General features: G+C 36.8%; 1 protein-coding gene across 1 annotated transcript in view; it reads right to left on the bottom strand.

Annotated features, from left to right (window-relative positions):
• Window positions 1–23,000, bottom strand: part of DGKB (diacylglycerol kinase beta) — a 327,720-nt gene that overhangs the window by 291,484 nt on the left and 13,236 nt on the right. The window contains exon 2 of the mRNA XM_057373108.1: window positions 6,603–6,863. Within this exon, the coding sequence (XP_057229091.1) occupies window positions 6,603–6,672 (70 nt within the window). The 5' untranslated portion in view covers window positions 6,673–6,863. The remainder of the gene's footprint in view (window positions 1–6,602; window positions 6,864–23,000) is intronic.

Raw genomic sequence — 23,000 nt, forward strand, 5'->3', positions numbered from 1 at the left:
TTGTAAAAGATAATATTCTCCTCTGTGACAACCACAAAGCCAAACCCACTCAAGAGTCTCTGGCAGCATAATTTTGAACCAAAACTTTTGCTGACCTTCCCGTTTTTCTTCAGTGATCTTTTTCACGAATTCCTCCTTCCTGTTCCCCTATAAAATTGTTTCACTGTCTAGYTTTTGCAGTAGCTATTGATGCTACATCAAAAGATGCTGCAGCTGCTGATGCTGTTTCTGTTCTCACAGTCATTTCAGTGGCACTCCAACATCTATTTCTATCTTTGGGCTGTGACAGTCTGCCCAAGTTTTCCTCCACCAGCCTGGGAAAAAATCACTGCCAAAAGTTTTGCAAAAAGTTTTTTTTCAGCCTTTTCCTCAGGGCACGTTTTGTTGACAAACTCAAAAGGACAACACAAAACCAAGCTATTTCCCCAGAGAGCACATGCTGCCAGAGCTCAGAGGTCTTTGCCTACTGAGGGAAGAGATTCCTTTTTTTTTTCATTTTTAATGCTTAGCTGACTCATGAAATAGTCGTGCTTTAACTGTTTCAAATCCCTTCAATATTTCCCCACTTCCTTTTGGAGCAGGATCCTCTAAGCTCTTTTTAACATATAATTTGGACTAGAACAGCCATAAAACTTCTTTTAATAAAAAGGAGAAACAAAATTCATTTAATAAAAAGGACTTTAAAAAAAACCCTGTCCAAACTAATCTAGTTTACCATGCAGATAATAGTCACAATGAAACTATTTATATTGTTTCTCTCTAATGCCCTTACAATTCAGGCTCCTTTAGGAGTAGTACAGAATGACACATATCACTGAATCACAGAATCATTCAGATTAAAAAAGACCTTCAAAACCACCAGGTCCTACCTTTGACAGATCATCATCTTGTTAATCAGACCATGGCACTAAGTGCCACATCCACTTGTTCCCTGAACATTTCCATGTGTGGTGATTCCACTTCTTCCCTGGGCAGTCTGTTCCAATATTTTAACAACCTTTTCTATGAGGAAAACCTGATGTCCAACATGAACTTCCCTTGGTGCAGCTTGAGACTGTGTCCTTTTGTTCTGTCTSTGCCTGGGAGAAAAGGGCAGCCCTCATCTGACCACAGCCTCCTCCCAGRGAATTAYAGAGCAGTAAAATCACACCTGRGCCTCCTTTCCTCCAGGATAAACAGCCCCAGTGCCCTCAGCTGCTCCTCATACATCTTACAAATAGATATCTGGTGTAATAGAGTTTAGAAGAAACTGTTTCTGCCTGAAATGCCCTGTATGTACCTTACCTTATACAATGAAACTTCTATGCAGAAAAATCCYTACATCTATTCACCATTCTTTCCCACAGCCAGCACTGATCACAAAATCTTAGAGAGAAAAAAATTCTTCTCTCAAGTGCATTTATTTCCCTAGAATATTCAGAATTTTGTATGGGTTACATTATCATTGTTTTCATTATCATTGATGTTGTACAATAACCACACAACTCATCCCAGGGTTGTTTTGTTTTTTTTTTTTTTCTTTTCATATATTCTTTGAGAAAATTTAAAACCAGGCAAAGATCTAATGCAAAATATTTTCTACTGTTCTATCTTCAGAACAAGAGGAGAGAGATTTTTAATTTGACTGGGAAAAAGGATGCAAAGGAACTGTCTTTGGAAATAATTATTCTTCCAAATCACACATACGCATATCAACTACAAAGTGCCAAGTATTAGGTAATACACTCTTTGGACTCTAGAAATATTTTTTTTCATAAGTAATATTTAAATGGTTTCCAAAAAGTCACTGACGTCCCAAACAATTTAATATAGCAAGCAGACAAAGAAAAGTCCTAAGTTGAAAGCATATAATTGCCTTGACTTGAGCTCAAAAATAATTCAGTAGGACAAAATTAAAGATACTCCTTGGATTAATTTACAGGAAGATATTCAGTTACTATGAAGTTCTGAGTGTTACTTAGAGGGAAATATTTTGTGATTAGGAACAAGTGGTAGAGAACTCATTCTCCTTTGCTGTTGAGTTACATTTATGGAAATTGAGAAAAACCATTACGTATTCAAAAAAAAAAAAAATTACATGCAGGGTTTGGGATCACTGAACAGTACAGTTGCATAAAACACTGAATCATACTATAGATATGTGAAGAAGAAAACAGGCAGACAAGATGTGGTAGGAACTTCTCAAAGTGATTACAAGCACAGAGCTAGGAGCAGACCTTGTTTAATAGTACTTGCCAGAGCAGACAGGCTATCATCAAACCTTACGAAGATTAATAAAAAACTACACTGAACTAGAGCAGTGTCTTTCAGTCAGAAAGTGAGAAGCACCTGTCCTTCTCAGAGCACCAGAATCCGCATGAGTATATAAAAGGCTTTATATGGTGAAAGATCCACACATCTACACTGATGACTTACAAAGGGATTTTATGATGAATTCAGACCTCTAAGTCCAAGATAGTKAAATCTATGATGTTCACACTTGTATGAGTGATGTCCTCTGGATGTCCTTTTTACCTGCAGTCTGTATCTCAATACAGTTTGAAATTTTCTTTGCATGACTGAAGACAATTAATGCCAAGAGAAGCACAGATGCTCATCTAGGTGYTGAGTTCTATTTCAGTGTAAAGATAAAAAAGACGCACTTAATTTGTCTCTTAGAACCTGTGTGCACCCATCCCTCTGCTCTTCTCAGAAACTGTAACACTTGCAGATGTGACTGATTTCAGCAAAGTCTGGCAGCAAGTTTTCYTCATAGAATGGTTAGAGGTGAGATGATAGGGGAGAGATCAAGGATATGGTTTCAAACTGAGCTTCAACCTCAAAAGACTCAAATACTAATCCCTCCCTCCTGCAAGTGTGCCCTGTYTGCTGTGCAGCAGAACAGTCCTGGTTGCTATCCCTTCCTATACTGGATGCAAACTAAGGCTTCCAGGTTTGCAAAGTGGTGTGTTCTTGGGCCCAGAGCAGAGCCTGTCACAGAAGTCACTGTCTCACAGTACCCAGCTCAGGCTGAGCAGATTCAGCATCAGAAGGGAATGTTTGAGGAGTTTTCATCTGATCACAAAGTTAATATGCAAAACTCAGGCAAATGCATTTTGAAGACARTATTTTCTGCATGAATAGACACACATGAAGCGCCTAAAATGGATAAGCAAACTGTCTTAAACAAATTTACTTTGAGCTCCAAAAATGAGAAATTCAAATCGACCCTGCACTCTACAAATTTCCTCCTGATTATAGCACAAGGAAGCTCAGCACAACACCTCTTCCCATTCCCCTGCTAAAGGTTATCTGTTTTGTGTCAATGAAAAACTGCAGCCCAGGGGAAAGGTCTACCCTGGAGAAGTTTGTCGAGGACTGTCTCCCATGGAATGTACCCCACCCCAGAAAATGGGAAGAGAATGAGGAGTGATAGAAGAGTTTGGTGAGCAACTGGCATCCTGCCAAAATCAACCCACCACAGCTATATAAAAGTAATTTTGATTTCCAGAGATTTCATTAGATAGAAATGACTATCAGCCACTAAGAATATGATCCAAGACACTGACATCCAAGACAGATCAGGTTTTGGTAGACCATACTCTTTGTTCTAGTACTCTAGTACTAGAAACTAAAATAGAATTTATATATATATATATATATATATATAGTATTCTTAAAATTCAAGAAAGTTAAAAATTTCCACAGTTAAAATAATGTTTCAGTTTAGGTAAGATGAAATAAAGTCTCTACACCAAACTGAAATGCAAAGCAAATGACAAACCTGCACATCAGCGGGTGAATGAAACACAGATCACCTCTCTCAGAATTCCCTAGGGTATTCCAAAGCCCTGCAGTGAAACCCCACTCCTGAGCACGAGGAACATCTGGGTGCTCCCCACCACCACTTGTAGGTAGACAGCTGCCATAAACTCCCCCACAGTGTCACCTTCTGTCACCCCAATCAGCCTTACATACTGCAGGAGAACCACTGGTACTTCAAGTTCCATGCTGGAGAAAGATGACCAGACTTTTTTTTTTTTTTAAGAATTTTTGTTTAGGGTTTTTTTGGTTTTGGTAGTTTTTTGGGGTTACGTAAATCCAACTCTACCAAGTCACCAAATGAAATTTGGTGATTTTCAGTTCATTATCTTGCCAAGTTCAACAAAGACAATGAAACAGCAAAGCAATTATRTATTCAAACTTCACAAAAGTCCATATAATTTAATTAATATTTAGTAATGAGTAAAGGTATCTACTGTTCAACCTTTTGTATCTCAACATGTTACTAACAAGTGCATCAAATTAAAAAATATTGGTTACATTTTTTTTTTTAAATTGCATTTTAAAGTCTTATATTACACACTTAAAGATACGATTAATCAGTCATTTAGCTAAATTAAATTGGACAACCCAGAAATTGAAATTATAGTCCATTCCTAGGGTTTATTCCCTTGGCATTATACACAAAAATGTATATACTATTAACACTTTTTTTTCTAATTGCCGCAGGAATTTAGATATTGACACAAAAATGCTTCACAAGTCACATTTTCAAAAAACTAACAACCTTTCATTACAGAGGAGCAGAGAAAGCTTGAAAGACAATGTATCTTCCTTTAATGTACACACACAAACCTGAACACAAACATATTTGGGCAATTTCCCTGACACCAACAGTTCTACTAAAACAATAGCTCTGAACTATTGTGAGTGCAAGAAGTGCTGGAGAAGCAAAGGGAAGCCAAAAGTAAAGAAATATCTTAATTACCCTTTTTTTCCCCCCTCAAGGAAAGCAAATATTTCAGCAAATGCTGCACTGAGGCTTAAATTGTAAGAACACATGGGAAAAAAGAACCACAAAACTTTCTATCCCTATTAGAAATCTTCAAATTCTGGTATTGAAAGAAAAAGAAAAGAAAAATAACTTGCAAATATTTTCCCAGAAAGAAAAAATATTTTCAAAAGTGATTTTTTTTTTAAACCACTCTATTATGTTGACTCTTTATTTGGTGATGTAATTTAAAACAAAYAAATTATTAATATAAAAATGTGCAATACAAAGTTTTCTTTGCAATRGTCTCTGAAAGCAATGGATCATCAATATAAAATCTGGATGTGTTCTTTTGAAGCTCCATGTAACTGCACCTTGTTCTCTATATTTAATGTTTCTATTTATCACATACGAAAAAAAAAAAAAGCACAGATATTTTCATCTCTCATACTTGTACCAGATTTTTAAGGTACCTTCTTTTAAATAGAAAGTCCTAATTGATTAAATGCTGGACAATATTTTATATTGTTTAAATACAATGTTTTATATTTCATCATGAAATGAGAAAATACTGCTCATTGTTCAGTAATATCACTAAGGATGTAAAGCAATATTTGAAGCAAATTTCCTTCAACTCTATACTTTATCCTTTCAGATGAGAAGGTGAGAAGGTGACATGGGGAGGGAACACTCTAAGGACTAGAATAYTTTAAACAGTAATTACTGCAAAAAACTGTGAGATTCAGATATATTTGTTCCAGAAAGAATAATTTCAGTAATTCTAYMTGATTTTKTTGTTGTTGTTGTTCAAYGACATTGCATTATATAGATTKTAATTCATGGTTTAACTAGATAACAAGAAAATATTAAGAARTCTAAATCTAAGTCTAGTGGAATGTACTATTCAGTAATAATTACATTATTCATTCTAATAATAATTTGATTATTATTGCATGATTGCTCTGTTGCATGACACCAAAACACAATTAAGTATATACTGTGATGTCACAGGCACAAAAAAACCCAAAGCAATCACCAGTCTGCATTTGACTTTATAACCAAAAGTTTCCTTTTGTAATAAATCAGTAACATTCATAAATCATATGAGTTTTTCTCCATTTTTAAAAATCTAAATTTGGATAACTTATCATACAGGAGAAATTCCTAAATTTTACTGAACTTTTTCAGTTCAGATCTTATCAGACTTCATGAACTGTCTCCAAAATCTGTGTTATATGTTCAGTAGCTGCTCYCTAAGCACATTTAAGTCTCAAGCAACTGAAAGGAATTTTCCTTGAGCAATAACTAAAGAACTGAGTCTGAAACTTAGAGATATTTTTCTTTCTTGGCCTTTCACAGGATAGTTCCTCCTTCACATTGCTTAAAATACTAGAAACATCTTCATACTGGATACCTAGATGTGTTTCTTCCGGGATCTCCATGCCTCCTCCATGACTGAGGCAAGCCTTCTTTTTAACTAGAAGCCTGCTGTAGTGGTCTACAAATTGTTACAGCAAATTGAGGCAAATTAATATAAATTAAGGCAAAGCCTTAAAAATACATTCTCCAAATACTCAGTCACCTAACAAACCCATAGTCAGTCTACATGGTATCATACTGGAAAAAAACTTCAGAAAAAGTGTTACAGAGCCCAACTGATTTTTGTTCTTTCCTTCTAAAGAACATATATTTTGGAYTGAAAAAAATAAACATAAACCATAATTCAACCTCTTACTTGACAGTGAACAGTATCAGTAGCKTTATACTCTACAACAATATTATATTCTACGTTCAAAATACTCTTAATTTTTATTTATCTATAAAATGAAGTATTTTTAAAATTACTTACATTCRGCATATTTCTGAAGCTGAGAGAACTCTCCAGGGCTAAGGTTAACCCACTTCTCCTGGCTCGTCATACCGGCAGCAAGAGTCCTCCTTATTTATCAGAAGAATATTCCTTTTGACCCAGGTGTTATAAACTCCATAAAGGTTTTTAATTTTAGTTCACAGTGTTTGGTGACTGCTGAGATGGCATCAGTCTATGTGGAGGAAGTTTTTGATGCAATGAACTCTTCCAAATGTGTCGGTTCAATGGTGAGTTACAGCACTGTCAAAAGATCAAATATTAAAAGAATAAATAAAAAATATACCAGAAAAAAAAAAAAAACAAATATTAAACACCAGAAGAAATATCTGTTTTCCTACGGGAATAGTTGTAACTGATAAATACTTTCTCATATACAGTTTTGCTCAAAATCTTTTCATACAGTATTTGTTCATAAAGAGTTGTTTTATGCATTTCCATTTTTTTTAAGAGTTCCAAATGCTTATGTGCAGCATTCATCAAAAATTATCAACTGTTCATGATCAAATCCATCTGRACACTCTGTATGGAGATGTTCCTGATTTAGTAACAACCACTGAAATAGCAGATACTATCTTATCAGTAAACTCAGTTCCTTATGATTTTAAAATTGGATTGCTGTAACTGGGTTTGTACCCAATTACRTTGTTGCACAGTACTGTGTGGCCTTGTCAGAAATGCTCTGAAGCGTCTAAATCTCCATGTCAAAAATGAAATGGATTCTGCAGTTTGCTGAGAAGTTCAAATAAGAGCTACACAAAAATATTAACTATTCTAACAAAATAGGAGGGGTTTGATTTCTAGAACATCACAAGGTTACTGGTCACTAGTGAAAATCAAATATAACTGTTGGTACCATCACCAATCAGTTCAGGAAAAAAAAATCTAACTCTGGGTGCATTTTAATCCCAATTTTATACAGTTTCCACCTCTGTAGGACAAGACCCTCTGAAAGCAATGCATTACCAACACCATTCCTGGAACAACAGGTAGGCTACTTTTCATYTAATTTTAGCCATCTGAGACCCAGGTACCTCATTTGAAACTGTCATCTCAGGCACTCCCTTTAATCATCACAGACATGTGGCCCAGGCAGCAATTAATCCTTCCAGTTTCAACATAATCTTAAAATGTGATGAATTGCCTCCTGYGGTATTTATTTTTATTGATTACAGAGGTTGCCTAGAAGACCATTTTAGACTAGAAAGTTAATTTTAGACTGGAAGTGGAATCTCTTCCTATGTCTAGCAATGTATCATTTACAAGGGTCAAATTATAATAAGAGCAAACAAAAAATTCAGACCAGAAGAGAATAACACAGTTATGGAATGAGTGCTAAGGAGGAAGATGTYGGCAGCTAAGGAGGAATAGAAAAAGGAAGAAGATGTCATGAGGGGAGAGAAAGGAAAAAAAATATGGCTAGGAAGAGAAGAATATCAAAACATCCCACATTAGCCAAATCAGACACCACCTTTTTTTTTTTTTTTTTTTTTTTTTTTTTTTTTTTTTTTTTTTCTATCTTGCATATACAAGTGTCATTACTGGACAAATAAATTCATGCAGGAACACACATTAGTCCCAGAGCATGATTTTTCATTGCTCTCACACCCTTCCTGGCAAATGATTTGAATCCATGAACTACACTATGAGCAAGTAAGTCTATCTAAAAACAATAACAAAAACTAACAGGAGCATGGAGCTTGGGATGAAAAAAAAGTAACACTAATATGGATAATAATGGCCAAGTACAAGGCACATCAGCCCTCAAACCTCAGTGAATCAACATCAGTGCCTGAAAAAGGTCAGTAACTACAAAAACGAAAAATGCAATTCAGTAAGAAAAGCTGTCATTCTGTCTTGTGAACGTCAATCCTTTTATTCAAGACAACAAAAATAACTGTGGTCAACAAGGCAAATTAGAGATGTTTCATTTCTGGCAGCTGATGAGGTGGTATTGAAGATAGTTTTATATCTTCAAGTAGGTATGTATTTCTTATACTCTTGGCAACGGATTAGCTTTTACTGATTTTTTAATTGCATATGCATAATTGATTTAACATAACCAACACTTTCTACCTCAATTTCATCCAGTTTTACTATTTATATCCTTAGCTACATTCGTTTCATTACCTACAAAAGCTAACATTGCTGAATAGTGTACAGTTAGGTATCATCTTGATTATTTAATATGAAAATTTGTGATAAGCAGCTCACCATTAGAATTACTACAGCTAGMAAGGTAATGACTGCTGTGCACTCTGATCTGACCAACCTTTTCTCATTCAACACCTTTAGCCAACCACTGTCTATAAGTTTGCTGCATACACAGCACATCAGCAAGGGAAACAGATCTAAATGGCCAAYTCTGATAACCTTTCCCCTTTATCAGACACCCAGCCCTGCAGGGAAAAAACTGGTGTGTGAGACAGCAGGTATCACTGAATATACCACAGAATTTAACATTACATTTTAATTTTGTAAAACAGTCCAAATGCAAGTTCTGTCCTTTGAAAGCAAAGCTGTGGGGGACACAGTGGATGTAATTTGCCAAATGTAATCTGGTAACMGGAAAGGGGAGGGAGGCAGCCCTCTGAGAGGGGCTGGCTGGTCTTTGGACTGCAGCCAGGTCCTGATTCCACCTCAGTATATGTGATACAGAAATACACAGACACATAATGGGGAAGATAGCACCAAAAGGAACCTTAGAGGTACTTGCTTTTTCTCAATATCCTATTAAGTTCTGATGCAGCRAGTCCTAAATAAGGAAAGATCCCTCCATCACTTAGTTTTTCACAGTTAAACCTTTTSTAGTGACATTTTCCCATTTTATGTAGATAATATTGTTGCTATAAAAAAGCAAGTACACTATACAGATACTGAGGACAAAAGCCATTTGTGTTACAGGATATGTACCACTTCTTAAGGTATACACTGGGAGATCATCTATATACTGTGTAAATATCCTAATTTGTGCAGAAGAAGAATTAGGTAATTTAGAGTATCCTTTTCAGAAGTGTTTAACATAATTTYTTTACACTTAATTTGAATGCTCTTTAAGTACTCCAGAAAGGCCATGCAGTGAGAAACTACACAAAAATATATGAAGACGAAAGTTGTAACAACCATCGTACTATCACACAGAAAAAAATGAATCTTGAAATACAACATTAATCAAATGTGCTTGCTGGTAGGCAAAATAAAGATCAGCAGCCCTAAAAAGATCACACACCGTGATTTGACCTGTTCATGCAGAGATAAATTACTTTGAAGAATTAAATACAGCATACAGTTAAAATACATACAATGTCAGGTGGGGAACTTTCCAGCAATCCTCTAAGAATTTGATCTATTCTGGGCAACTCAGATTGGTGCATGCATTTTGTTAATACACACTCAGGAAAGATTCACAGCCCTCTCAACCCAACACTAAGCAGGCCTTAAAAATAAGATGAACTAGAAACACTGCATTAATAAACCATTCATTTAATCACAGAAAAAGAATTAGAAAAAAAAAAATCTTCCTCCTCTTCTGACTATAGCCACTGACTATAACAAGTCTTAGAATTCCAGTCTCCCTCTTACATGCTTTCCTTTCTGGATTTGAGAGTTTATTAAGTRTTCTGTCAGGATTCCTACCAGGCCACATAGCCAAACTAGGAAGCAAAAGCTTTGTTAAAAACTATACAAATCAAATTACTTAGCATTCAGCCAACACTGCTGACAAACATAGATTTCCAGGAATTCCCCACGCCATCGAAATCCTCAGCTGCTCTACAGAAGCCAGACTGAGAGAAGAGAAAGGAATATTTGGTGGAGAAGAAAAAAAAACAACAAAGATAGAGGCAAACTCCCTCTATGCCAACCTCATGACTCAATCTCATTCTACTTCATAGAGTCCCCTCTGCAAGGAAAGAGTTTTCAGAGAGTATTAGGAGAAAAAAATAAATTAAGTTACATCAGTCCTACAAAACTGATCAACAACATTGATTTCAGCTTTGAACTTCAGCCCATGGAGACACGTCCAGTTTCTCAATCAGCCCAACACAACTCCCTGAAAGGCAGGGGAGCTTCTTTTGAGGTCCAACATCTTGCTGTGTCTGAAAGCATGACATACATCTTAATGGGACTTAAGGGACTTATTTCTGTTTACCGAAACAGGAAAACCTAGAAACAGTTTCTAGAACAGCCTAGAAATTGGCTTTTGGACTTGCTCAGCCTTCTTTTGCTTTTTACCAGCTCTTGCATAATRTACATCTCACACACAATTTCTTTAATTGACTTCTACTCCATAAAGGGGGCAGAGGGGGTAGAGCTAGAGCAAGTTTCCATCCACGGAAACTACAATTTTCCACAACAGGACTGATTAATGATTTTAACCTGAATAGTAAGAATAAATAACACAAAACATTTAATACCTTAATTGCTATGGAGGCAGCAGCAATTATGCCTTTCAAGAACTTTCCTGTACAGAATGTACTTGGTATTTCCTTCAGCACAGTCCTACTCTTTCACCATGGTTAGTTAGATACTGTAATTTTTTAGTGTGCGTGACATCATGGATTTCCCAAAGGAGAATTTATACACAGATAGCACATGTGTGCCTGAAACTTTTCTCTGTTCTCCATAAAAAAAAAAAAAAACAACATGCTAACAATTATTAATTTCTTGCCTAGAAATGCAGGCATTATGTTCAGATATACAAGACATGTGTAGGTGTTCCTGRAACTGATTTTACACTTTGTAGAGAACAATGTCTCTAATGCCAGAAATACTCCAAATTTGCATAGTTGAAGGTTTAGTATGAAGAGTTTGATGGGCAAGAAATGCAATCAAAATATCTGCTAATCACCATTCTGGTTTCTTCACTTCCAAATACAGAAGTAACGTAATTACTTATAACTGCTGCTGGATTAACGGCATGAATGAAAAAAGTGAAGCCCCATAACAAAACACAACAKCTTTCTCCTACATAAATTGCACATTTCACATAACAACATCCCTTGTTTTGCACTGTATTTAGTATAAAGTCTTATTAGTAGTAAACCTTTTTTTTTTCAATTTAGTAAAGCATGCTTACTGATGTAAATTAACACAGTTCTGAAATCTGAACTGTAAACATTGATACACTGAAATCAGTGATAGTTWCCTTATCAAGCTGAAAATCCCTCCCTTTAAAGAAGTGACCAGCACAATTCAAAAGCACACTTGTTTTACTGACTACTTTATTCCCAGGTGTACTAGTCTGGGACATGTAAAAACATCCATTTAAATTTTAATACAAAGATATGGACTGTATTCCTCAGAGAAGCAATTATTCAAATTCAGTTTCTTGAATTATTTATATGGAATATATCAGTAAACACTAGGGAGGCATGCAACAMAAACCCTGTTGTGGCATGTTAAGTAGAATACCTGAATCTTTGTGAAAATATTTCACCAATACTACAACTTGTGACAGTGAAAAACATTATTAACAAAAACTGAGCACTGATAAAAACTGATCAGAATGCCAAAAAGCAACATCACTGAGTATAGGATTGATTTTAGAGCAGTTTGATAATTGAAGCAAAGTTGTTAAGAATAATAATGTTAATGAAAAGGCAGATACCCAAAGGAGAGAATGGAATAAAACCCCAGAGAAACAAGTGATGCACAATTGCTCAAATGAGAAACAAGCAGCCTCTCCTTAGCAGCAATCAGCCAATTTCTCCCAGTTTATACCCTGAGCATGACATTCCACGTGTGGAATATCCCTCTGGCCAGCTGCCCTGGCTATGCTCCCTCCCTGCTTCTTGTGCAGCTCCTCACTGGCAGASCATGGGAAACTRAAAAGTCCTTGACTTAGGGTAAGCACTACTTAGCAACAACTAAACASTGTGTTATCAGCATAATTCTCATAGTAAATCTCAAACACAGCTCTGCACCAGCTACTAAGTTTAAAACTAACCCTATCATTGCCAAAATCAGGACACCCTTCATGTACCTTAACTTCATCATGTGAATACTTTAGAAGCAACTTCTGATTGATCTTAAAACTTACAGCTCCTAGGCTTGCTATTTCCAGGTTGCTTCATTAATTATCCACCAAATCAGAATAACTATATTCAAATTTCTCAGTGTTTTGTTCACTAAAAGCAATTTTGAAATAAAAGAAACCTGAGGAGAATCTGGGACAAGCAAATACTACAACATTTTCTGCTGATTCACCAAAAGTATATAAAGGCTTTTTCTTGCTTTAAATAATACAACTGAACAAACTAAAAAAATCAAAAAGAAACACTACTGAAATTTAATTTATGCTTATAAGAGAAGTAGTACATAATTCACAAATCTCCTCCAAAGGTGAATCACGGAACTTTTCCCAATGTTAAAAATTTCTCAGTAATAATATTAGGAAAATAGATTTAAAAAGTAAAAATTTGAAAAGTTGAGGAGTTGTTCATCTTTCTTACTATTTTACATCAATGACTAGACAAGGAAATTTTTCCATAGGGCCACTAAAATTTGAAACCTTTTTTTTTATGAGTAAGTGATCACATTGAATAATATTTTGATTGTATAAATGACTGATTATAAACATATTGAAACTAGGAGGGTTAAAAAAGAAAAAAAAAAAAGAGAAAAAAAATCCCGACCCCAACAAAAAGTGAAAAATAAACTGTTCAGATAAAAAGATTTCTAGACAGCTGGTAGTATTCTGAAATTTGTGAAGTAAAATAAATATACAATCTAAATATTAAAAGCATTAAAAGAAGGCTGAATAACCAAATATATTCAGATAYAATCACAGATATTCTTTAATAAATAGAGAAAAGCAATTTGGGACAGAAAGCACTGGATTTTATAGGTGTATCTATGTAATCTATAGTGTGTTCTCTGTAACACAGCACATTAGGCTGTCCACTAGATAAATCACTCTGATGACAAGATTAATCAATCTCTCAAATAATAATTCCACATCACGCACTACTATTTCTATATAATCACTGAAAGTCTTCCAAAATCTTAAGTATCATGAGGTAAACATCCTAAGGACAACTTCTGCCTTCCAAAGTATGCATCTGCCATCTTCTYAGGAAAGCCAACTCCAGAAGTGCATCCCTTGACACGAGCTCTACACAGACCTCTGCACAACCTGCACCACAACTATTTGAGCCCATATCAACAGAGGTTAAGCTCTTTGACTATTATCTCCCACATGTTCTTCCTCTTTTCTTTCATTTCTTTCATATGGGGCAACCTCTATATTCTGCCTAACAATTAACTTTTGTTGGCAGTAAGCTACAGGGATTTTCTTTGTTTAATTGTTGGATTTAATTAATCTCTCCATATTTAGGTGCTCTAGGGATGATTACATTACAGGAAAGCAAAGCTGAAAAGTGTAATTTACAACTGGGGAAGAACTCTGATGATCCTTMATTTCCTGGGGCAGAAATTCCTACTTCACGCTTAGAAATAAGCCTTTGAAGAGATGTTCTCTTCAGTCTTGTGACAAAAATGTTCCACAGCGCTCAAGGAAAAGATTTGTTAACTGCTGTCCTCATTCAGAYGCTTTATGCACTTTTAAAATAAACTGGAAACACTGGAGTTCCTCAAAAATAACTTCTGAAAACATGAACCTGACTTAATCAATAGGAAATCTGTACAGAGAATAAAGATCAGGTTAGCAGGCAGGTTAAAGGATTTCACAGAAGTTCATGCTAGATCATTTTCTTTTTGGTGGAATCTTTCCTCTCCCCTGCCCCCCCAGGGAGAGATCTATATGGAGAAGTTGATTAGATTATTGCAGTCCTGGGATATGAATAGCTAACATTATATCACTGCCCACTGGGATAGTGTGGAGCCTTCTAGACAGCTACAAATGGTTTCATATTCTTTCAAGAGCTTTACTGTAAAAGAGTTCAGTGATAGTGAGATACCAAATGGGTTATCAAAGTCAGGTGGCCCCTTGTCTACAGAAATGCATAGCCTGTTCATTTTATGTAAGCTATGTGGTGGCAGCAGCATCTCAAAGTACAATTYCCTATTTACCCAGACAATTCCTGACCGGTTCAAATACAGCTCCAAGAAGACAGTGACTTCAGGGTTTGTGAAGGCTCAGTGAGCACTGCCATTTGTGTGCTCCTGGAATTCGCTGTCCATACTGACACCAGAGACAGGGATGCACAAGGTGAGCACGAGTGAGGCAGTTTTACTGAAGCAAGGCCAGAAGGGAAGAGCCAAGCTGGCTCAGCACCACCAGCATCAGAGCAGGCTCTGCACCTGAGCCTGACCTCCTGTGCACATGTCCAAGCGATGCAGAAGTCCAGGCTGTCACAGATCCACAGCTCTCAACACCAAAAACCATTATTTAAAGGTGGCTTGGCCTCACAACCTTCTACAGCATAAACACACCTTGAGTCTCGTATCTTCTATATACTTAATAATTTTCCTACAGTTCATATACTGCCACTGAGTAAAAAGAGACAGAATTGGCATTTGCAGAACTACACTCTAAAGATCAGGTCAGGATGGAAGTGCATTTTTCTGACTGAGGGCCCTTCATTTGTTTTTCTGTCTGTCCATCCCACCCATACAGACTTACAGACTCAAAGTCATTAAGACATTGCCCCATCTTTCAGATGGGAAAACCCTACAACCTCACRGTTAACTGTGCTGATTTTTTTTCAGAGGAKTATGAGAAGACAGTGAAATTTATGYCCTCCAYCTACTGACTTKAGTATATTACTCACTKCARAAAGCTTTGTAGCTAAGAAGTACCAATATTCCCATGGAATTTTTAACAACTAAAAATTGGTACTTAACTGCACTTTTAATTGAAAGGGGTACATAATTACAGTTTTATGCAACTTAATTTTATGTTCTTTTTCCATGGTGTTTAGTTTTCAGCATGAAAGTATACTTTTGTTAGTTTGAGTTTCCCAGTGTTTTTCCCATCTTAAAGGGAAGAAGAAAAAGTTGATCYTGTCTCCTCTTTCCCTTGGGAATCCTCTGTCTGAGCTAGCTTACATTATGCTTGCATTTTACATTTATTTTTTCTCTTGAGAGGGGCTCTGCATTTCTGTTATCTTTTTCTAKCATGTTTTTCTCTGGAATCCTACCTAATTATTTTCTCTCTTTAAATGTTGCMATTAATTCTCCTCAGATTTAGCTTATGCTTTTATGCAGTAGCCCTTGACACAGAAATTATTGCTACTGTGTGTATGATTTTCTACAGGCAGGAGAAGAGTGGGACTGGCAGAAAGAAGAAGGGTATTTCCTAATATATGAAGCTTTGAAAAATAATGAATACATGAAGCCTTTGCTCAAGTCTGAGAACTGATGAARCACACTGCAAGCTAACTGAAGGTTAAGATCAATTTTAACTTACGCTGCACTATTATRTAGTTGGGGAGAAAAGGGTATCTGGTATCCTATTGGAGGCCTGGAATGTATACACACATCCCTGTATTTTTCAGGATTTTGTTGTGCTTGTTTTGTCTGTAGASTGCTGAATATATGCTGGGGGGACACTGCCAGGACTTTGCCCCTCCTGACATCCTGGGGGTAACAGTCTGTGAAGACAAATGTCCAATTTTGCCACATTCCAGTTCCTTTTGCCCATTCTACCAATAAACTTGGGAACAACCTGCTTAGGTACAGTAAGAAACCATGCGCAAAATTACCTGAAAAGAGGCACAGGATAAACACATGAGAAATGTTATAGTACTCCAGTGAGCATCTTGCCTTAAAAGTGCAGTTAGCTAAAAAAAAACTTGAACCTGCTGAGTAACACTTCAGATTGAAATTTGAAACGATTTCCCCTAACTTTGCTGAATGTTGATGCTTGTGTTTTCTCATCCTCTGCAATTCCCCTGGGGACTTACAGGACTTTGCCCAAGGGAGTTTTAATCCTATCCACAAACTATAGTCAAGAGCCAAACAATTACTAAATAATCTTCATATTGGAACATTTTTAACAGTGTAGATCAGCCTTTTCTTGCTATTACTGTATTTTTCAAAGTCCCTTGTGTGGTCTGCTCTTACCGACAGGCAGGGGATATACTTGTATAACACTCTTCCCAAGAGCCACGCATGTAAAACTCGCTTTCATCAACTGGAGAATGTGTGAATTTTAAAAACAGTCATGTTRATAGAAATCATAGAACCATGGAATCATAGAATGGCTTGGGTTGGAMGGGGCCTTAAAGATCATCTAGTTCCAACCCCCTGGAATGGGCAGGGRCACCTTTCACTAGATCAGGTTTCACAGAGCCTCATCCAACCTGCCTTGAGCACTCACAGGGATGGGGCATCTACAACATTTCTGGGCAACCTCCTGAGCCTCACCAGTGCCAGTGCCTCACCACCCTCACAGTAAAGAATAACTGTTTAACTTTACTAAGTGATCATTCCTTTCACATGCCCTATATTAAAACATGCACAACTGAATCTTTCTACATATGAAATCAGCCTAAAAGAGTTTGCTCTACTTGTATCCTGCTTGTATTACAAGAATATCACAGCTATGGAATCTCTAAGTCACTCAGTTTACCAATGTCATCCCATTTTGGTATAGCTCATCTCATTAAAAAAAAAAAGAGAAAAATTATTCTACTTAAATTTGTTATTTATAACCATTCCATAAGAAGTTCTTTTTCCAAAGGTTGTATTTTAAATGATAAAGTTATACTTCCCCACAAAACAGAAGTTTTATCTTCTGAGAATCTTCACCAAAGATCAGCTAAAATCTCATAAACTCTCCATCCTCAAAAACATAAAATTAACTTGTTTATATGTTCCAGTGGATACTCACAGAATTGATTCTGCTGTACCCCAGTAACTTCCATAATTAAGTTGTCTAGCTTATATTTGCAGTAAAACAAGACAGATAGCCCCTCTGTTTTCTCATTCAAGGCATACCAGGTAACATGGGGTGTTTTACCAAAACAAAAATTACTATCAGCCAGAAGAAGAAAAAGCAAACTAACAAAAATCACCACACAGAAAGGTGATCCACTCTCAGGTGATGTACATCCACAAAAATCTGAGATTCAGAATTTGAKTTATTATGGTTCACACTTAGCTGTTTATACGGCACAGCAGAAATCCCAGAGCTAAAATGAGCTGGGCAACTGGGTTTATGCAGCCTGGGGACTGCTGCTTTTCTGACCCAAACCACAGTGTCTGCCCTCTGACACCCAGCGCCTAAATACACTTCACTTTTCTGATCATTCTTTACAAGCTGGCTAGACCAATGGAACAGATGAAAAATGTGAAGTGATRATAACAACATAATTATGTTCTTGTATAATAAAAGCAGAAATAAGATTTACATACTGGAGGGTAGGAATGCCATCCAGAGGCAGTTTGGCAGGCTTATGAGGTGAGTCTGTGCAAACCTCACCAAGTTCAACAAGACCAAGTRCAAGGTCCCACACTTAGGTCAGSGCAGCTCSAAGCACAAATACAGGCTGGGTGGGGAATGGATTGGGAGTCACCCTGGGGATAAAGGGGACATTGGGGTTTTCATGGACAAGAAGCATGACATGACCCAAAATGTCTGCCTGCAACCCAGAAAGCCWRCTGTATCCTGGGCTGCACCCAAAGCAGCGTGGGCAGCAGGGCAAGGGAGGGGATTGTGCCYCTCTGCTCTGGTCAGACCCCACCTGGAACACTGCAYCCTGCTCTGAGGCCCCAAMCATGGACATGGAYCCACAGGAGAGAGTCCAGAGAAGGGACACAAAGATGATCAGAGGGCCGAGAACCCCTCCTATGAAGACAGAGAAAGTTGGTGTTGCTGGCTGGAGAAGGCTCCAGGGAGACCATGCAGCAGCCTTCCAGTAACCAGAGAAGATGACTTTTTAAAAACACAAATAGTGATTGGGCAAGGGGAACCTTAACAGAGGGTGGGTTTAGATTAAATATTAGGAGGAAATTCCTTATAAATGGTGAAGCACTGAAACAGGTTGCCCAGAAACGTGATGGATRCTGCAYCCMCAGAAACATTCAAGGTCAGRWTGGATGAGGCTTTGAGCAACTTGGTCTAGTGGAAGGTGTGGGGCCATTGGTGTGAGGGGTGGGGGTTTGAAACCACATGGCCTGTAAGGTCCTTTCCAACCCAAACCACTGTACAATTCCGTGACTGTATCACAGACAKGACAATTCAGACCAGTTTTCTTTTAAGGACTTTCTTTAAGGACTAGAATATATGAAAAAAAAGAAATATTTTACAGAAAGGAAGTGAAAAACTGAAATTCCTAAAAATTAATATAGACCTWGTGGTGAATTTTAAAAAGTGACTAGATCTCAGCTGGCATTAATTATTTCATTTCAAAGTCACCAGACACACTGAAACATTTGTTCTTAAATAACTTGCTCGCTATCACACAGGAATCATGTGTGGAAGTCAGAAAMCTAAGTGAGACTTGTAATTGAATATATTTAAACACATAAACTGTGCTAATTTTTGCAAGCCAATAAAACAGTTGTACTTCTTAACAGCTTTATTTCAGTTTATCATATCAAGTTGGACTTGGTAAATTTAAGTCTAAATGCCTAAAACAATATATTTAACTACTTACAATGAAGCTGTAGATCATAAAAATTATCACTGATATCTAGTTAACCAAGGCACATAATTTTAATTAAAATTCCCTGTCTCTCATGTACAGCAAGCTTCAGTTAATACACCATTAATTAAAAAGTGAAGTAGTTCAAAGGAAGTAGATACTGCTGATGAAACCTTATCACTTACAGATTTAACTACATATACACAATAATAACACCATTCCAGAAATCTGGGACTCTTTTAGAGGTTTATACTGTGTATAAATTTCTTCAGTCATGGAAACCCATGCTGGGGACCTGGTTAGAAAATGTCATGGCTCCCACTGAATTCYAGCAGCTCCATTCCTTTTCCACAGAGTTGGGCCAGCACAAGCCAAGCTCTGTCGTAAACGCTGCTGGGAGGATGTGCCCAGGGCCTGAGCAGAAACATTCCTAATGTGTCCACTTGTTTATTACAGTAAAAACACCCTCAAATAAAGGAAGATGGAGATTCTGAACAATATGCCAAAACCAAATAGAGATCACCTTCTCTTGAATCTCAACTGCTGTGTTGTCTTTTCCTGTGAGGGAATAAAATGCATGTACCTGTAGAAGAGTTAAGAGAAATTATGAAAAGCTGTTGCTACTTGGAATAAAAAACTACAAAATGCCAAATCCTCTGCTTTCAGAAGTGAGGGAGAACTAAGTCCATTTAGCTTTTTTTTTCAGATTCTGGCCCTCTCAGATACACAAAAGAAAAGATTATTAAAGAGATTATTATAGMTGTCTAATGTTTGCTAGCGGTTTCYAGTTCTCAAGGTTCCCAGGCACAAGCTGCATCACTTGATTTAGCTTACATTTCTTAAATTGGCACAACTAAAATAAGCAAGTTATTTCTTTTGGCATCTTAGAAGAACTAAAAACATAGATTTAGCATAACTAAAAAATTCATTGTAAAATATACTGTTGTAAATATATGTGCACCATATGTTTATGTTTTCTATTTTCATTTTTATTCAAGATAAGTTTACAAAACATWACTGCTATTCTTTGTTAGTATTTCAGAAACCTAACTATGACATAGCTGAAATTATGAACATGCATATTTCTATATAGGTACATAAAAATATTCTGATGGAAATAAGTAACATTTCATGTTATTTTGCATGTTTCATCCCTCTTTTAATTATTCCAAAAATTTATCTAGCCCTTTTAATAACAAATATCACAAATAAAAGCACATTTCCTACAATAGTGTTGCTTAATTAATTAGTAAATCAAAATAAGTACAGATAATAGAGGAGATAAATACTTCCCCTGATTATTTGTGAACCAGAAAGAATACACGGTATTATTTCTGTTTCGGTACCTATGCAGTATTTCTTTGATTTATAACCTTAAATTCTATACATATTAAACAAAATGTTCTCATAAACATTATTAACAAAAATATATGTTCTTTTTCTGCAAAAAATTCAAGGGGAGAAAGAGCTAACATGTCTTCTCGGTAGTCAGAATTTCACATAATACTGTATTTATTGATGTTTAAAATTTCAGTTGTACTAGGTTTTCCTGAATAGGCAGTTAGGGTACTAGCATTTTCAAAATACTCCAAAAGCCCCAAAATACTTTACTGAAAATAGCAGACTTGCTTGCTTGGCAGAGTTATGCATACTTTTCAGATCTATCAAATGTTGCAAAAACACATGTCTTCTCTTTTATGGGACATCACGATTGCTCCATTTGTGGTAAATTTGCCCTGAGACACAGCATTTTCCAAAGAAAATTGCATTACAATGGCCCACATCATGCCATCTGTTTTAAGAACTCTCCAGTGATTTCTATGGAGAATAGTCCTAAAAAATAAATGGAACAACATGTCCCAAAGTACTTTTTTTTACCTAGCTTAAATACTTTTCATGAAAAAATATTCTGAAAAATTTAGAAAGCCGTAGCATCACCGCTAAGTTATGAGTTTAATATTCATCTATTCCYAAATGGGTGAGAAGAGTTCATGGACTGATGGTAACACAAAGGAAACAGTTCCATGTCTGCAGAGCAGGTAATGATCCCCACGATGCAGGGCTGTATCCCAGCTTTGCCAGACCAGTCCTGCTGGCTGCCTTCCCTTCCACTCATATCTCCATCAGTAACACCCTGTGCTGCCTGGGAACAGCCCACAGCATCATCCAGATCAGCAAAAGTGAGCAGAAAGGAGCCACAGTCCTAGAGAGGCCAGAAGGCCATAAGCAAAAGGTTTGGGATCTGACAGCTTAATCCTATCCTGACATTTGACCAGTGCCACCTCAGTCCTTGCAGAAGATACACTGCAAASAGAGCAGATAGCACAGCCACACAGAGGCCCATGGGCTGGGGGAGGGAGTGGGACCTTCCTTTTAGTCTGGGTCAACACTGTGAACAAATTTCATCATGCCAAATACCTTAGATGCACTTCACCTACTCTACACAAGGAAAAAAATATTGTCATATCTTGTTATTGTCTATTCTCTTTTAGGACTATTTCTCTGACACAAAGTGCAACTATAAATATTAATGCTGCAAAAACACCATGACCTTCCTTCTGGAGTTACTTTTGAAAATGAGATCTCTGTAAAACATCAAAGTGTGCATAAAGTTCAGATTTCTGATTATATAAACAAATACTTTATATAAAGAAGCATACTATCCTTATTTACACTGCACCAGAGCTGTTACTTTATTACRGATACACAGAGGAGCATGCCCAGAAATTCCCTGGTGAAGTCATCTGAAACCCCTTTCAAAAGAATAATAATCTTCTGCATCAGTACAGTTTCATATTATCTCATGTCTGACTTACAAATAGAATAAAATTTTCTATGAGCTTCATTAAATGGCTGTTATCTAATGATTCCAATCTTTTCATAGCACACAACCAATGCTCTGAGATTACTAGTATTTGTTAGTCAAATTTTATGGATATAAATAGTAATTCTAAAATACCCGAGATGTATCTTGAATCTAACTCTCACCCTCTGCACAGCACACACAGGATGTCACTGGCTTTGCAGTGCCACTTCACACGSGTGATCTGGGTTTGGGATTGGTCTGGTTGGGTTTGTTTGAATATGAATGATGTAAGGCAGCATTTCTTTTTTCATTTTTAGAATGGCTTTAGTCATGCAGATGATATGCCTGTCAAAATAGGTCCAAACTGGAACACTAGCAATTAAAAAAAAAAGGGACACACAAAACATAAAAAAATTTTAACTTGATATGAAATCACAGTAAATGTAACATCAACATGAAGACACATCTTTCTTTCCCATGMCAAGGAACCTTTTATGCCCCTGACACCTCCAGACATCAGAGCCTCCAGTTTATMCTTGATCCCAGTGTGTTTCTTTCTTCTGAGCACCACTTCACGTCTCTCTAACTGGTTTGTTCTCTCACCACAACAGTTTATTTGTTGCTCTTGGGCTCTGGAATTCACTAAAGGCTACGTTTGTGCCCGCAAACAAAAGATTCCTTGCTTTACCCATACCAAGGCCACAGCACATTGCCAGGCATGCAGACTCTGAGCTGTCCTGGCTTCTTTCACCCTTCAGTGACTTTCTTGAATCTTCCACCTCCCATTCTCGCATTCTTGTGATTCAAGAGGACTCATCAAGCACAAGAGGACCCATCAGCAGATGGAGTTTTCCTCCAAGATGTGATCCCTAGGTTTCCACTCAGGACAACAGGTTTCCTAAAAAAAACCAGTGGTATTTCCACTGTTCCTCTCAAACACAGAACCATTAACTCTGATGTTTTAACCTATCAAGAAAATGGTTCTAAACATCTCTCTCCCACATACACACACAAAAGGGGAGG

This window comes from Malurus melanocephalus, unplaced genomic scaffold (assembly GCF_030028575.1).
Source record: "Malurus melanocephalus ecotype Western Australia unplaced genomic scaffold, MMel_1.1 scaffold_185, whole genome shotgun sequence".
Taxonomy (NCBI): domain Eukaryota; kingdom Metazoa; phylum Chordata; class Aves; order Passeriformes; family Maluridae; genus Malurus; species Malurus melanocephalus.